General features: G+C 35.0%; 1 protein-coding gene and 1 pseudogene across 1 annotated transcript; both read left to right on the top strand.

Moving 5' to 3' along the window:
- The first annotated feature begins 1783 nt into the window (after positions 1-1783).
- Positions 1784-2944, top strand: LOC122721518 (uncharacterized mitochondrial protein AtMg00810-like). The gene has a single exon (XM_043949372.1). The coding sequence runs from the start codon at positions 1784-1786 to the stop codon at positions 2942-2944; it is 1161 nt and encodes a 386-aa protein (XP_043805307.1).
- A 3508-nt stretch (positions 2945-6452) lies between these two features.
- On the top strand, positions 6453-7769 carry LOC122721623 (annotated as a pseudogene).
- Positions 7770-16582: the final 8813 nt, after the last annotated feature.

Genomic DNA, 16582 nt, shown 5'->3' with positions numbered 1-16582 from the left:
TAATCTGATCTCTGTTAGTCAATTAATAAGTAGCCATGGCTACTGTATAATGATATGTCATCATTACTGCCTCATACAGGACCCACTGAATAAGAAGGTGGTGGCCATAGGCAAGAAATAGAGAGGTCTTTTCAGACTAAACCAGATGAGCTTTTCTCATTCTGATATCAGACATTGCTTACTTGAGATCATGAAATCTAATGCTGGTCTTTACAGCTTTATAAATAGTACTCTTTCTCTAATGGAATTAAATAAAGAATGCTCAATGCAATATGAACAAGCACATAATTGTGTAGTAACAATGAATGACATGCATGATAGACTAGGACATGCATCTGTTAGTAAGCTCAAACACATTAAAGGGATGAATATGAGCAATGAGTCTATGCAATGTTGTCCTGTATGTCCTCTAGCAAAGCAGGCGAGATTACCCTTTCCCAGAAGTTATACCTTGGCTTCAAGACCTTTTGAATTAATACACATCGATATATGGGGACCTTATAAGACCAGTTCTATTACTGGAGCTAAATTTTTTCTCACAATTGTAGACGACTATAGTAGGGCTGTCTGGACTTTCATGATGCACTTAAAAGGTCAAACTTTTAGCTTAACTAAACACTTCATTCATATGGTAGAGAACCAATTTGATACTGCCATTAAGGTCATTAGAACTGATAATGGGAAAGAATTTCTAAGTCACAATTATAGATCTTTGCTTATGAACAAAGGGATAATACACCAAAGATCCTGCCCATACACCCCACAAGAAAATGGGGTTGTGGAAAGGAAACATAGACACATTCTTGATACTGCCAGAGCATTGAAAATGCAATCACATGTTCCCATTGAATTCTGGTCAGAATGCATTCTTACTGCCACTTACCTGATAAATAGAATGCCCATGAAACATTTTGATTGGACCACTCCCTATGAGAGACTCTATGGGACGTCACCTAACTACTCTCATTTGAGAAAATTTGGCTGTTTATGCTTTGCAACCTCTGTGGGAACATAAAAGGATAAATTTCAAGAAAGAGTTGTTAAAGCTGTAATGATAGGTTATGCTAACACACACAAAGCCTATAAATTGTATAGCATGAATGATAAGTCTTTCTTTGTGAGTAGGGATGTCATTTTCCATGAAAATATCTTTCCCTTTCAAGGGACTGATATGATAGAAAGACCTGTAGTTCCTCTTCCTGTGGTTGAGGATGATAAAGTAGTTCCAGATTCCTCACCTCCCAGTCACACCAGTGAGGATCTTCAAAATTGCCCTTCCATTAGAAGGATGCAAAGGCCAAGAAAGGCCCCTGCCTGGATGAAAGACTATGTTAACTCTTTAGAAACGTCCTCTATGTTTTTTCATCCTATGCATAAGTCTTATATTTGTAATGTTAACAAAATTACTGAGCCTAGTACCTATACTCAAGCATCCAAGGATGCACAATGGGTAGAGGCCATGAAGCAAGAGCTTCAGGCCTTGGAAAGCAATAACACATGGGTTCTTACTAGCCTGCCTAAGGGTAAGAAAGCAATAGGCTGTAAGTGGGTCTATAAAGTGAAGTTTAAACCAAATGGGGATGTAGAAAAGTATAAGGCCAGGCTGGTAGCTAAAGGATACAACCAAATAGAGGGCCTGGATTATAAGGACAGATTTTCTCCTGTGGCCAAACTTACCACTGTGAGAATTTTTATTGCACTTGCCACCTTTAGACAGTGGCCAATTTTTCAACTAGACATAAATAATGCCTTTTTGCATTGATATTTGGATGAGGAGGTGTACATGACACCTCCACAAGGATATCACAAAGCCCAGCCAAGGGATTTTTGTTTGCTAAAAAAATCTTTATATGGGCTTAAACAAACCTCTAGGCAATGGAACATTGAATTCACCAGCTTTCTAAAAAATTTAGGCTTTGTGCAATCTCCCCATGATCACTGCTTGTTTACACAACATACTGGAACTTTAACTTTGATATTACTTGTCTATGTTGATGATATCATTCTCACTGGAAACTCTATTGATGCTATAACTAAGTGCAAGCTTGCTTTACACTCGAAGTTTACTATTAAAGATTTGGGACCCATGAAATATTTTTTGGGTCTAGAGATTGCTAGATCCAATCAAGCAACCTTCATTAGTCAAACTAAATATATTTCAGATGTATTGAAGGATGCAGGCATGTTTAATTGTAAGCCTGCCTCCTGCCCTTTACCTCAAGGTTTACACTTATCTCCTGATACAGGGGAGCCTTTTAATACACGTGACCTGTATAGAAGGCTCCTTGGCAGATTGCTTTACATTAATCTCACAAGGCCTGATATTTGCTATGATTTCCAGCACTTAAGCCAGTTTATGAGCATGCCCCAAAAGCCCCATTGGGAGGCTGCTTTACATGTGCTTCGTTATCTTAAAGGGTCCTTATATCAAGGCCTTTATTTTCCTGTAAGTGTTGATATGTCACTAAATGCATATTGTGACTCTGATTGGGCTGCTTGTACCTATTCCAGAAAGTCACTTTCTGGTTATTGTATATATTTGGGACCTTGCCTTATCTCTTGGAAGACTAAGAAACAACCTACTGTTTCTAAATCCTCTGCTGAGGCTGAGTATCGTGCCATGGCTAACACAGTATGTGAGCTCCTCTGGATTAGCTACATTTTGCAGGATTTGCAGGTTACTGTCCCATTGCCAATCCCACTGCACTGTGACAGCAAGGCGGCCATGCACATAGCTGCGAACCCGGTGTTTCACGAACGTACCAAACACATCGAAATAGATTGCCACCTGGTCAGAGATCAGCTTCAGCAGGGATTCATACTGCCTCATTATCTTCCCACTGAAGAACAGTTGGCAGACATTTTTACAAAAGCCTTGCCTGCATGTCGTCATAGTAATCTCACTCACAAGTTGAACCTTTTGCCTTTACTAGCTTCAACTTGAGGAGGGGGTGTCAAAACTACATCGTTTGTGTTGTTTCAGTTTGCATATGTATATTGTTTAAACTATGTCGTTTTAGGACAGATGTGTTGGATCTCTTTGCACATGACGTGCACGAGCTGTTATTTAGTTTATAAGGAAGCTACAAGCTTCCAGAACATGTGTAGCGATATTTTTCTCTCTGAAATAAAAAAAACAATATGTTTTCTCTCTCTCTCTCTCGTTCTTGAACAGGAATTGTGAATGGGTGATGCTAATTGGGATAAAAAAGAGAAGATAATTTTTGTATAGACCTGATTTACATGGATACAAAATGCTGGCATGAAACCCTAATATTTAGGGTATAAACCATATAGAATCTATCCAGATGAGTTTTCCTTTAACCTACAAATTAGACAAACATGAAATAAGGAGGTAGATAATACAAGGCTATTTATGCCATTTGCTTGTGAACCCATGTAACTTAATTGATAAATCATATTTTTAGGGTACATTGGTTATCATTGAGGTTTTTTATTTTTTATTTTATTAAAAAAACTCAAAACTTCTTCATGTTGCATTTTTATTTTTACTTGTTAAAAAATATTTTTGAAATTGAAAAATAAACGAAAAATTATAAATTATAAATATTAAGGTAATTTAGACTTTTTTACAAGAAATTTTATTATTTAGTTTTTTTCTATTTTGAAAAAAATATATTAAAGTGTTCTTAAATTATTAAAAATATACTAATTAGTCTTTTTATTAGTTTTATCTATTAAATATTTTACTATTTAGTCTCTATAGTAAGAGAAAATTTATTAGTTGATTTCTCAATTTTATAAAAATGTCTACTAATTAGTTCGTTCATATTAAGAATATTTGAAATTTTTTAATAAGACTTAATAGCTAAAGTTGAGGGAGGGATTAATTAATAGATTTTTAAAATTTTTTAGCAATGTTATAATATATTTTTTAAAATCAATGGATTAATTAGTGAATTTTTTTATATCACATAAATTAAATAGTAATTTTTTTTATATAATTCGTATAATTTAAATGCGGAGGCATAAAGGTATAATATAATATTATACCAATTTGATTAAGCCAATGGCATTGCCAACAGCAATACATTAATTATCTAAGGTTTTCAACGCCATTTTCTTATTGCCTGTCCACAATGGCATTGCCAACAGCAATACATTAATTATCTAAGGTTTTCAACGCCATTTTCTTATTGCCTGTCCACGATTCAAATGCTGTCTTTTCTTGTTGCTTTTGAACTCTCATTCATATCTATCAAGGAGACCCTCAGCTGCATGCACAGACTTTCCACGTCCACGTAAATTGAAATTATATATAATAATTAGTACAAAATTATTAAATAATTTGAGTTAAATATTTTGGACCTCCAGCTGATTGCTTGGGAAAGAATTCCACATTGACAGATTTTGATTTGAATTTAGCAGAAGAGAGTGTGAAAACCAGCTACCTGCTTGGAAAATAATTCCATATCGACAGTTTACGGCAAATCGAAATCGGCCCAAAAAAAGAGAGTGTGAAAGCTAGCTGCCTGCTTGAAAAAAATTTCATATCGACGGTTTACTGCAAATCGAAATCAGTACATTTTGGGTCAAGTGAAAAGTGGGTCTAAAATTTATTTCAATTGGTATTAGAGCCACCATGGTCTGACAAATTGAGAAGAGCTAGTGGGCCAGGGCTACCCGTGTGAGACGAGGTGGAGCCGCCCGAGGTACTAGCGAATTACAATACCTAAGGGTTTGGTCTTGATTTAGCAATTGTATTCGATTCAGTTGCGACAAGGAAGTCACAAAATTAGCGGGCTGCCTGCTTGGAAAAGAATCCCACAAAAGTTATTTCAATTGGTATTAAAGCCACCTTGGATCAGACAAATTATGCAGAGCTAGTGAGACTGTGAGGAAAGGGCTACCCATATGAGACGAGGTGGAATCGCTCGAGATACTGGCGAACCACAATACCTAAAGGTTCAGTCCTGATTTAGCAATCATATTCGATTCTACCTGTGTGAGACGAGGTGGAGCCGTCCGAGATACTAGCGAACCACAATACCTAAAGGTTCGGTCCTGATTTAGCAACTGTATTCGATTCAGTGGCGACAAGGACGTCGCAAATTTAGCGGGGTAGAATGTAACGGTCAGCTGCTTGGGATGTGGAAGACGTCCCACATTAGCGGATTATGGTAAATTGAAATTGTATATAATAGCTAGCACGAAACTACCAAATAACTTGGGTTAACCATTTTGGACCAAATGGAAAGTGGATCCAAAAGTTATTTGGATCAGTTTGGGCCAGATTGTTTCAATTGGTATCAGAGCCACCCTGGGTCAGACAAATTGTGCAGAGCTAGTGGGCCTGCGAGGAAAGGGCTACCCGTGTGAGACGAGGTGGAGTCGCCCGAGCTACTAGCGAACCACAATACTCGAGGGTTCGGTCCTGATTTAACGAATTGTATCCTATTTTTTAGCCCTTGCCTGGAACCCTGCGGCACTTAGTTTAAACACCTTCAAGCCAAGTCAGCCTTCAGGATCCCCCGATATTCTGTGAATATGAACACCCTGATTAATCAAGGTTATATAAGCGAACAACGAAGTCAACAGACAGTATTCAATAAGAAGTCTCATAGTAGGCACAAGAAATAAGAACTGAACATGAGAATTCATGAACAAGCTACTTATTTTATTCCAATGGCAAAATAGTAATTATACATTATCATCGATACCATCGTTATAATAATTCTCACCTCCCTTATAGACAGGGGGACGGTCTACAAGGAGTGAAGACACATCTCAGAATCTTCATAAGCCTACGGTAGCCAATTGAGCCAAGCCCCTGCTGGTTGCCGACAAGTCACTCTCCCCTAAAGAGCCTTAGGAACAACTTGGCTTGTGGTAGGAGGAGATATCAATATGTCTCAGATAACACACACCCCTAAATAAATAATCTAAAAGGAATTTCAAATATCTTACACGACCTTTAGGTTACTAATATTTTATACTAATTTATCTCAATATTATTTTTCAAAAACTCTACTGTTGAAAAATTATAGTTTTGATCCCTGGGATTCTAGGACCCTAACACACTGGGCCCACCAAGCCCAAGATTTTTTTCAACGTCGAATCGAGAGGTAAAGGTGGAGAGGGGGCTAACAAGCTTGTTTGCAGGCAATACCGACACCCACGTATGGCCTAGCGCATACCCAGGCCCAAAGGAGTGAGTCGCAAATTTAGTAGAGGAGAATGTAACGATCAGCTGTCTGCTTCGGAAAGCAGACAGAATCCTACATCGGCGGTTTACGGCAAATCAAAATTGTATATAATATTTAGCATAAAACTATTAAATAACTTAGGTTAACCATTTTGAATCAAGTGGAAATTGGATCCAAAAGTTATTTGGGTCAATTTTCGGTTTGACTGTTTCATGGTCTGTCTTTTCTTATTTCTTTAGAAATTTTGTCTTCTCTAAGCTCTCGCTTTCCCATCCTCTAAAAGATATGGCAAAGTTCCCAGAAGAAGTGCACGCCTTTGGGTGGGAGCAAGGGACTCAACTGGTCATCTCTCTCCTTTCAAATTCTCTAGGAGGTAATTAATTATTATATGCCTTTCTTTCAATTCAAAGATATTTTCTATTTGATTAATTTGTGCTTGAATGTGTAGGGAAACTGGTGAAGAAGATGTGAGATTTAAGGTTCTGTATTGTGGGATTTGCCACTCTGATCTTCATATCATCAAGAACTATTGGGGCTTCTCTATTTTTCCTTTGATTCCTGGGTAAGATAGATCCTTTCTAACTGCTGAAATTTTTAAAATTAAGAGATGAAAATGATCTGAATTTGAATTTTGATTTCATACACTATGAAACAATTATTAAAGCAGTTAGTATGTCAACCAACTCAGATCATTTTCACTAAATTAATTTGAGAAAATTTTCCTCGACTGCATGCAGGCATGAAATTGTAGGAGAGGTAGCAGAAATTGGGAGAAAAGTGAACAAAGTTAAAGTGGGAGATAAGGTGGGGGTAGGGTGCATGGTGGGTGCATGACATTCTTGCAAGAACTGCAAAAATGACCTTGAAAATTACTGTCCAAAAGTGATATACACCTGCACTTCCATTTACGCCGACGGAACGCTCACCTATGGAGGTTACTCCGACCACATGGTGTTGATCGTTTCCCAGAAAACATGCCACTGGATGCTAGTGCTCCTCTACTCTGCGCTGGGATCACGGTTTACAGTGCCTTGAAATATTATGAATTAGCTGTCCATTAAGGAGCTATTTCCTTGGAAGAAAATATGAAGAAAATTATATTGTAGTTCATAATACTAATTAGTTCATTCATTGATGGATTTTCATAGGCAGCTATGGATACAATGGACGGTGTTATTGACACAGTATCAGATTTTCATTCTATCATGCCTGTGATTGGTTTATTGAAGTCCCATGGGAAACTTGTCATGGTGGGTGCACCAAACAAGCCACTAGAGCTACCTGTCCTTCAATTGCTAGGTCAGTATATAAAGACATCTTCCTTAATTTCCTTCTTTGCAAGATTTATGCTTGCCCTGGTCTCTCAGAGGTAATAAAACATGCAAAAAAAATATTAACGTAGGAAGGAAGAGTGGCATTGGAAGAATGAAGCTGGAGACGCAAGAGATGGTAGATTTTGCAGCAAAACATAAAATTACAGCAGAGGTTGAGGTTATATCTATGGATTATGTGAACACTGCTATGGAACGTCTCGCTAAAGGAGATGTTAGATACCGATTTCTCATCAACGTTGGAAATACCTTGTCTGCAACAAAAGCTTGAAGACTACCTCTCAATGTCTTCACATTTCCAAGCTGCCAAATTAGGGATGGGAGTGGTATAGGGTATTCACAAAAATTATCTTATTTAAATTTAAACTAGTTTAATAAGTTTAAATTCCTCTTAAATTCAATTCAAATTTATATTAAAAAAATCTAAACTACATCTAAAACCGATTACTCTTGAAAATTTCTAGAATCCTTTTAGTTTTATAATTGTTAGTTTAAGAAATTACATAAAATTATATTATTTAAAAGATTAATTTCTACTTTAAAATTTTAATAATTAAATAACATTTTATATTTTATTTATTTCATATGTAATATACAAAAAAAGGTATAAGTATTATTATAAAAACATATAAGTATATTTAATTAGCTATTTATATAAAAGTAATAAGAATATATAAACCTGCGGCAAACTGATTAATGGCTGACAGAAAGCTTCCAGCCATCAATCAAAAAAAAAAAACTCAAGTACCCTTCCACCTTTGTAACCGACGGAAGGGTTTTCGGCAGGTTACATAGACGGATTGCGGTGGTCTTTTGCCATGTTCGCAAAAAAATCTCTACTTTGATTCAAAAAAAAAAAAAAAAAAAAAAATTAAACCCACCTCATGAAGATTTTTTTTTTTTTTTCTCCACCTTTTTAATAAAAAGGCAAAGCATAAGTTGAAAGAGAGCGTTAGATTTCGGGATAGAAATCAAGTGTTAGCCTTTTAGGTTTTTAAACTTTGATATGCGTGTATATACAAAGTTTTAAATAAATTAAATTAAATTAAAAAATTAATTTTTTTAAATAATAAGTGAGAGTAAATCTATTAACTAAAAAATTAAATTAAAAAATTTTAATTATTTCACTTTTTCATTTAATTTATTGATTAAGATCGATTAATATTCACCCGAAATAGAAAAGCAAGAATCGTATTAATGGAGAGAGTAAGACTCCCATATATATAGAGAGGTTATGTTTTGTATGAATTATTAAAATAAAATTAGTGGTTAGTGGTATATTCTTTTATACAGAAAGAGTTAACAAAATAAATTTAACGATTAATTGTGTATATACTTAACTTTTAAAAAAAAATTCAAGATATTTGGTTCAATATTAAATTTAATATTAACTATTTTTTTTTGAATCAAATTTAATATTAACTATTAACTTATTAACTTTTTTTCATATTTTATATAATAAAATAAAAAATAAAAAAATTGAGAGATTAAAATTTAACTTATTTAACTTGAATGTGGAATAGGAAAAGACAGTGAAATGAATATGTACTAATTAGGGGTAATGTATTAACCTCATATAAATTTTAATTTAAAATCAATCAAAACTAAATGAGGTTAACTATTAGGTTCGTATTATATAATCCCTTTAACCAGGTACCAATGGCATAAAATAAAATTTTTTTTTTATGATATTTAGTTTAATATTGAAGATGAGATTTACTATTAACCCATTAAGTTTTATTTGATATAATGAAATGAGAATTAAAAAAATTGAAAGTAAAATTTAACTCATTTAATATAATATAATATTTATTTTAGATGATTTTTTTTAAATCGGGATTGGAGATTGGAAGAGTAGAATCTGAGACCTCTCAGATTTATTCAGATGCACTTACTATCAAATTAAATCTATGAGTGCATTATTTTAAATGTTATATTAAAAAGAAGAATATACACTCATTCAAAGTATTAAATCAAAAATTAATTATACCTAAATGAGGTTAATTATTACCCCATAATATATAACTCCAACTCTTTAACTTTATATGTACAAAAAATTTTTTTTTCTTTCATGTTATTTAATTTAATATTGAAAATGAGATTAACTATTAACTCATTTAATTTTTTTTTATATTTGTTATAATAAAATTAAAAATAAAAAAATAAATTAAGAGTTTAAGATTTAACTCAATTTTTTTCGAATATTGCATTGAGCGGAGGTGGTGCAATGAATATGCACTCATTATAAATGATATTTTATATTAATTTAATGTATATTTTAACTCAAAACTAATTATAACTAAATTAGCTTAATTATTATTTAATTTTTCTTGAAATTATGAGCTTAATAGCGTCCACAATGTGAAGGATAAGTGTAGGACTGATACTCGAATTCTTTAAAAGAGCTCGAAACTTCTGAGTAAAAACAGAAAGAGAAATTAAACGACTAGTAAATGGCTTGGTAGATGGTTAGACGAGATATGACAACCTATTGACGGAGTGATTTACTGAAGGACAAACCTACTAAAAGGAAGGGCCAACTTATCTAATGGAAGCAAGGCCGAGTAAGGCAGACTTGATGAGAGAAGGGTTGGAGTGCCCGAGATGCTCGCAGGACTGGTAGAGGCCGGATGCTCATCAAGGCACGCCAATTGTCCAAGAGAGCTCAGATACTCGGAAACTTGCAAGGCAGAAAGGAAAGTCTGGAGGCTCGAAGACTCGCTAAGGCTTGGAGAACTTGGAAGCCTAGAAGGTTGGAGGGCGAAAGTAGCCTCAATGCGGAAGCTCAAAGTGCATAGATTCTTTCAAAGTATTCAGAAGGTCTAATGCACAGATTTCTTAAAGTGTTCAGAACGTCTGAAAAGGATTAAAAGAAACTATGGCATTTTGTTTTCCCGCCTTCATTTAAAAGATCTTACTGGTTTTTCAGTCTTTTACATTAGGGGACCAAGATCGTTGAAACTGTTATTTAAAGAGCAGATGTCCGTTTGTTTTAAAAAATGTGTAAATTGAAAAAGCGCTATGATTGTTGTTTTTCTCTGCTATTTTTGTTAATCTGTAATCAAGTTTGTGCTTATGTGTGGTTGTTCTCTCTCTCACTGTAACTCTTCGTAAATAAAGTATTCCCTCTTCCGAGATGTAGGACGATCCTCTCAAAAGATCAATCTGAACTTGGAAAACTATCTGTGTTCTTCTTTTTCTCTATTTTTCCTCTTTCTTTTCTTTATTTTCTTATTTTATGTTACGTCGCTCACCGGAGATCGGAGTTACAGTATCAAAGTAATAACAAGTGGTATTAGAGCAAGGTTTATGAGTAGGGAAGTTTGTCACCAGTTAGGTTTCTTGAAGTCTGGTTGAGAAAGGAATGGCGTCGACGATATAGAAACTTGATGTTGAGAAGTTTGATGAGAAAGGAGATTTCATGCTTTGGAAGGAAAAGATCGAGATGAGTCTCAAGATCCTGGAGCTGCAAGATGCTCTTAATGATGATCCAGAAACATGGAATCTTGAGGAAGAGAATGAATCAAAGAAATCAAAACTTCAGTCTAGAAAATAATTCTTTCTTTAACTCCTGAAACCACGGAATCTTCTGGGGGCTGCTTCAATCATCACCTCGAATTAAGAAGCAAGATTCAAAGAGAAAGAGATTGAGCAGCCGGTCAAATGTTCAAGAAGAGAACGGAGTAGAAAGGCCAGGAACTTGGTAGTTTTGTGTCTCTCGGATCAGATTCTCAAAAAAGTGATCTATGAAAAGACTACTTTTGGAATCTGGAGACTTCTGGAGAAACTCTACCTAAATCTAGAGACTTCAAGACTCCATTTCATCCTTTTTTATTGGAAGAACCGGTTTTGGACCTTCTCTGCTTGAACCTCGTCCTTTTGATTGTTTGATCCATTTGGCTAGTAATCTGTTGCAGCCAGAGAATATTTTAAATGGGCCTTTCCATATCACAAATTGAGACGATTTTAAATACTACTAGCTCTTCCCCATTATCTGCTTGGTTGCCTATTTTCTATAAAGGTCTCATCGATGGGTCCTCTTCATACTTGGATCATCGTGTTTGCGATTTTGGAGAATGCTTTGTCAACCAGTCCGAGGTTTTTTGGCTGATGCTATCATCACTATTACTTTTATTGGTAGCTCTTTTGAGGCTGGAGTGGCTAGCCAAAAGCACCAGAGGTACCATGACTACCTTAGTTTGGAATTGTCAGGGCATTGGACAGGCCCTAACAGGTAAGGGTTTTAAGGAGCTGTTATATAAATATAAATCGTTTTTGGTGTTTCTTATGGAAACTAAGCAACATTGTAAATATATGTGTAGGTTATAACGTCAGTGTGGTTACCCGTTTTCTCTTTTTGTAGATTCAATGGGTAGAGTAGGTAGTTTATCCCTTTGATGGAATGAATCCATTTCTCTTACACCTTGACATCCTAACATTTTATCAACTATATTGTACAAATGGTTGACTCTGAAATAAAATGGCATCTTACTTTTGTATATAGTTATCATATTCCAGGCTCTAAAGATTTATTATGGCATGATTTGACACAATTGCATGCCTATCTCTCTCTTACTTGGTGTTGTATTGGTAATTTTAATGCTATTCATAGCTTAATTGATAAGCTTGGTGGCAATGTGGTACGTTTCTCTCAAGTTGCAAATTTTAAGGATTTTATCAATTCTTGGGCTTTACTTGAGCTACCTTACAATGGACTTGATTATACTTGTTTTAATAAGAGATTTGGGCATTAGGCTATTCTTTAGCGTCTGGAACGAGCTCTTGTGTCCACTGATTGGCTAGCTTGTCTTCCTTGAGCCCAGTTATTGCATAGGGACTTTTTGGCTTCTGGTCATCGGCCTTTGCTTTTGTACCTTTCTAGTGGTATGGTCAGACTCTCATTTCTATTTTATTTTGAACATAAGTGGTTGACGCATCCCCATTTGTCGCACATTGTTCAACAAGCTTGGTCTGTTCAATCTTGTGGTTCTGCGATGTTTCTTTAATGTGTCGGTTGCAATCATGTCGCTTTTCCTTGAGCTCCTGGCACCATTCTATTTTTCGTAAAGAATCTTTTCGTGTGCAGGATATTTAATGTAAATTGCAGGATCTCTACAGTCTGGCTTTTCATCCTTATAATGCCAGTATTGAAGCAGTCTTGCTCTCTTAATTAAGTGTGCTCTGGCAATGTGAGGAGCTGCATTGGAAAGTCTCGAATTCAATGGTTGCAGGAAGGGGATTGCAATACCAAATTTTTTCACCTGTCTACCGTTCACCGTTGTCAATATAATCCTATTGCTCAGCTTCAAAATGATTCAAGACAATGGTTGGATAATGAGGATGATCTCTAAGCTTTTATTTGTAACTATTTTTTCAAGATTTTCACTGTTGGCACTCTGCTTCATACAAATCATGTTCTCGCCTTGGTCCCTTCTTTGGTCACTCCTGATATTAATCAGGCTTTATTGCTTCCCATTACAAATGAAGAGATTAATAAGGTTGTTTTCAGTTGGGAGGTGGCAAAGCTCCAGGACTAGATAGTTTTTCTTGCATCTTTTATCAACACAATTGGGATATTGTGGGCCAGTCTCTATGCTTACTTGTTCGTAGTTTTTATGAGTCTGTTTTTTTTGTTCGAGAGACTAATCATACCAATATTGTCCTCACTCCTAAATGTTCTAATCTAATTGGTATTCACATTTTTGACCCATTAGCTTATGCAATTTTACTTATAAAGTTACTGCTAAAATGTTGGTGAATCGTTTGAAGCCATGGATATCTATTTTGATTTCGGCTGATCAATCTGCTTTTATTCCATGCCTGGCTATACAGGACAATCTGGTTATCGCTCATGAATTTTGTTCATCATCTCAAGGTTTTGAATAGCAAGTTGCAAATACTAGCCCTAAAGTTGGACATGTATAAAGCTTATGATTAGGTAGACTAGTGTTTCCTTTGCAAGGTTTTATTACAGATGGGCTTCGACTCGCAGTGGGTTCAGTTGGTTATTCAATGTGTCTCTACAGTTAGTTTTTTTGTGTTGCTTAATGGATCCCGTACTACCTCTTTTCAGGCGTCTCGTGGTATCAGGCAAGGAGATCCTTTGTCACCTTACTTGTTTCTCTTTACTATCTAGGTTCTCTCTTATTTATTATCATCTACTCATGAGCAAGGACTTATTACGGGTATTAATGTGGCTCGTTCTTCTCCTATTCTTCTTGATGTATTATTTACGGATGACACTTTACGTTTTGCTTGTGCTACAAGGTAGAAATCAAATACTCTTTCTGGCATTCTTCAATCTTATACACAAGCTTCTGGATAGGCGATTAATTTCCAGAAGTCCCATGTCTTCTTTAGTAAGCATACACCTCCAGCTCTCAAACACGATATCTTTGAAAATTTTCATATGCAAGAAATGTCCTTGATAATATGCACAATTATGCAGCTTTAATATTACAAAATACTTAGATATTGAGTTTAATTTCATTTAAAACAAATTGATTCGTTTAAATTTTGTTATCTTCGTAGGATTGGAGAATAACAAGAGAAAAATTCAATTTGAAATCCACATTCTGAGATTAAAAGTGGACACAATCAAATTCATAGAAGGATAAGGGACAGAGTTATATTTAAAGTTTAATTTCCAGATAAGCTGTATTATGGACTACGTTATGGGTATAAACATACTTGACGAACAGAGTCCAGCTTTAAATCCGGGAATCAAACAGATAACTCTCATCTGCCAAGCTGTACTCGATTTTGATTTTTGATTTTAGCTACTTGTATTTATGACTCTTAGCACTATAAGAAGGGGGTATTTTGATGTATCTGACATCTCATCTTATCTTTCATCTCCTATTTTTAGCTATGAACATGTGTGGCTAAATTTCTTCTTTTCAGTTAAAGGATAATTAAAGTTTCAGTTCAAGGATAATTAAAGTTCCAGTTCAATCGGTTGTGAGATTTATGTGATTTTATAGTTTTTTCAATTATTGATATTTCTATTATTCCTGTGTTTATTGCTTAATATCATTCTGTGGGTTATTGCATTAAAGGACCATTGCTCAATTGATAAAATGGTAGATTACTATTCAGGTTAATTAATAATTGTTTAATTAAATTAAAATAAGTAGTGAATTAGGTTGCGTAAGGCCTTTCTAAGGAATAATATAATCTAACTTAAATGAATTGAGCGTCTCGCGTTTGTTAGTTAGAATCAGGTCTTTTTAATTCTTAATGCAATAATCGGATTAAATTCTAGGAGTGTCTCCTACGGTTGTCCAAGAGTTAGAGCTAGTTAACGAGCGTCTCTTAACTAGTTTAAAATTAAGAAAGGATTGGATACTTGAAGCGTTTTCGATATCTATAACTAGTTTATCAATAATTAAATTGAGATTATTTTGTATCTGTGATCAACCTATAAAAACTGAAACTAAAATTATTCCTTTAACTGAATGTGTCTCATCTTGATTCTCTCTTTTAAATTTAAATTGTTTCTTCTTTTAAATTGAATTTATTTATTCCTCTACATTCCATCCTCCCCATTTTATTTTATTTTATTTTATTTTATTCAATAGAATTAATCTATTTACCAGTCTCTGTGGGATCGACCCTGCTTACCATTATCACAAGTTTTATTTTAAAGCAGGAATTTATTTTTGGTGGTTTCGACGCCCATTAGTCCTCGTCCTGTAAATACTTGGTTTACTAGTTTTCTTAGGTCATTCACGCCAGCATCTTTTGTCCTTTGCACTTGATAGAATTCATTCTAAGATTCAAATATGAAAGCAATTGTTACTTTCCTAGGCAGGCAGGGCTATCATGGTTCAGTCAATTTTATTTGTCATCCCTTCCTATTCTATGTCTTTATTTTTGTATCCTAAGCAGCCGTTTGTTTTTATGAATGACTTACTTTCACAATTCTAGTTGGGTGGTGATGTGCACCAGTGTAAATTACATTGTGTTATTTGGCAAAGATCATGTTCTTCAAAGTCTAGGGGTGGTTAATTTAGGTTTTTATAATTTTAAAAAAATTTAATTTTGTCTGTTTAGCCAAACAGTATTAGCATCTTCTTCATAATCAGGACAGTCTATGGGCTCGTTTATTGAAGGGGATTTATTTTCCTCATTCATCTTTTTGGTAGGCTGCCCCTAAAAGAGGCAATTCTTGAATTTGGCAAAATATGTTGGTGGGTCGAGATGTTCTTCGTCAAGGTGCTCAGTTGAATATTAGTGATAGTACTGATACTCAGCTTTGGATTGACCCTTGAGTCCCCCTAGTTTCTAATTTTATTATTCCTCAACCTGCTCAATGATCTGTTGTTATCACAAAAGTGGCAGATTTAATTGATCACTAGAGTCTTTCCTGGAATTAGCAATTAGTACGCTAATTATTTCCTGCATCTCAGGTCCCTATTATTTTGTTCATTCCAGTTTCTCCTTTTGGTACCCGAGATTCTTAGGTTTGGCATTTTACAAGAAATGGGCAATATTTTGTTCATACCGGATATCATTTTCTTACAACACAATGCTTCTCATCATTCTCCTTCCTTTTCTCTTCACTCCCGCATCTGGAGAAGTATACATTTTTTTCTTTGGCGATGTCTTCATAATGCTTTGTCCGTTTATGCTAATTCGGTGAGTCGCCACCTTATCGCTGTACCAACTTGTCTAATGTGTCATTCTCAGTCTAAGACCCTAGAGCATATGTTTTTCTTTTGTAATTTTGCTCGAGCTATATGGTTTGTTAGTCCATCAGGTTATAAGCCCTCTATTGTGGGTTTTTCCAATTTTCTACAATGGTGGGATGAGGTATTGGTGCATTCAAAAGCACCTGGTGTTGAATCTCATTTGTTATCTCTACTGGTTGTCACATTATGACATATTTGGAAAGCTCATAATAGGTGTATCTTTGATAATCTTCAGCCTAATTATGTTCTTATTACGCATCATACGTCGATGGATCTTTAGCAATTTCAGTTTAGCAGTGTTTTGGTTGCCCCTCCTTCAACGCCTCTTCCTATTAGTTTGCATCCTCCTTCCTATGGTATAATCAAATTAAATTATGATATTGCTTGGTAG

The sequence above is a fragment of the Manihot esculenta genome, chromosome 13, assembly GCF_001659605.2.
Source record: "Manihot esculenta cultivar AM560-2 chromosome 13, M.esculenta_v8, whole genome shotgun sequence".
Lineage (NCBI taxonomy): Eukaryota > Viridiplantae > Streptophyta > Magnoliopsida > Malpighiales > Euphorbiaceae > Manihot > Manihot esculenta.
The sequence above is the reverse complement of the archived record's forward strand: the minus strand, read 5'-3'. Positions and strand labels throughout refer to the sequence as shown.

Coding starts and splice junctions, on each gene's coding strand:
- LOC122721518 (XM_043949372.1), top strand. CDS start 1,784: ATGACACCTCCACAAGGATATCACAAAGCCCAGCCAAGGGATTTTTGT.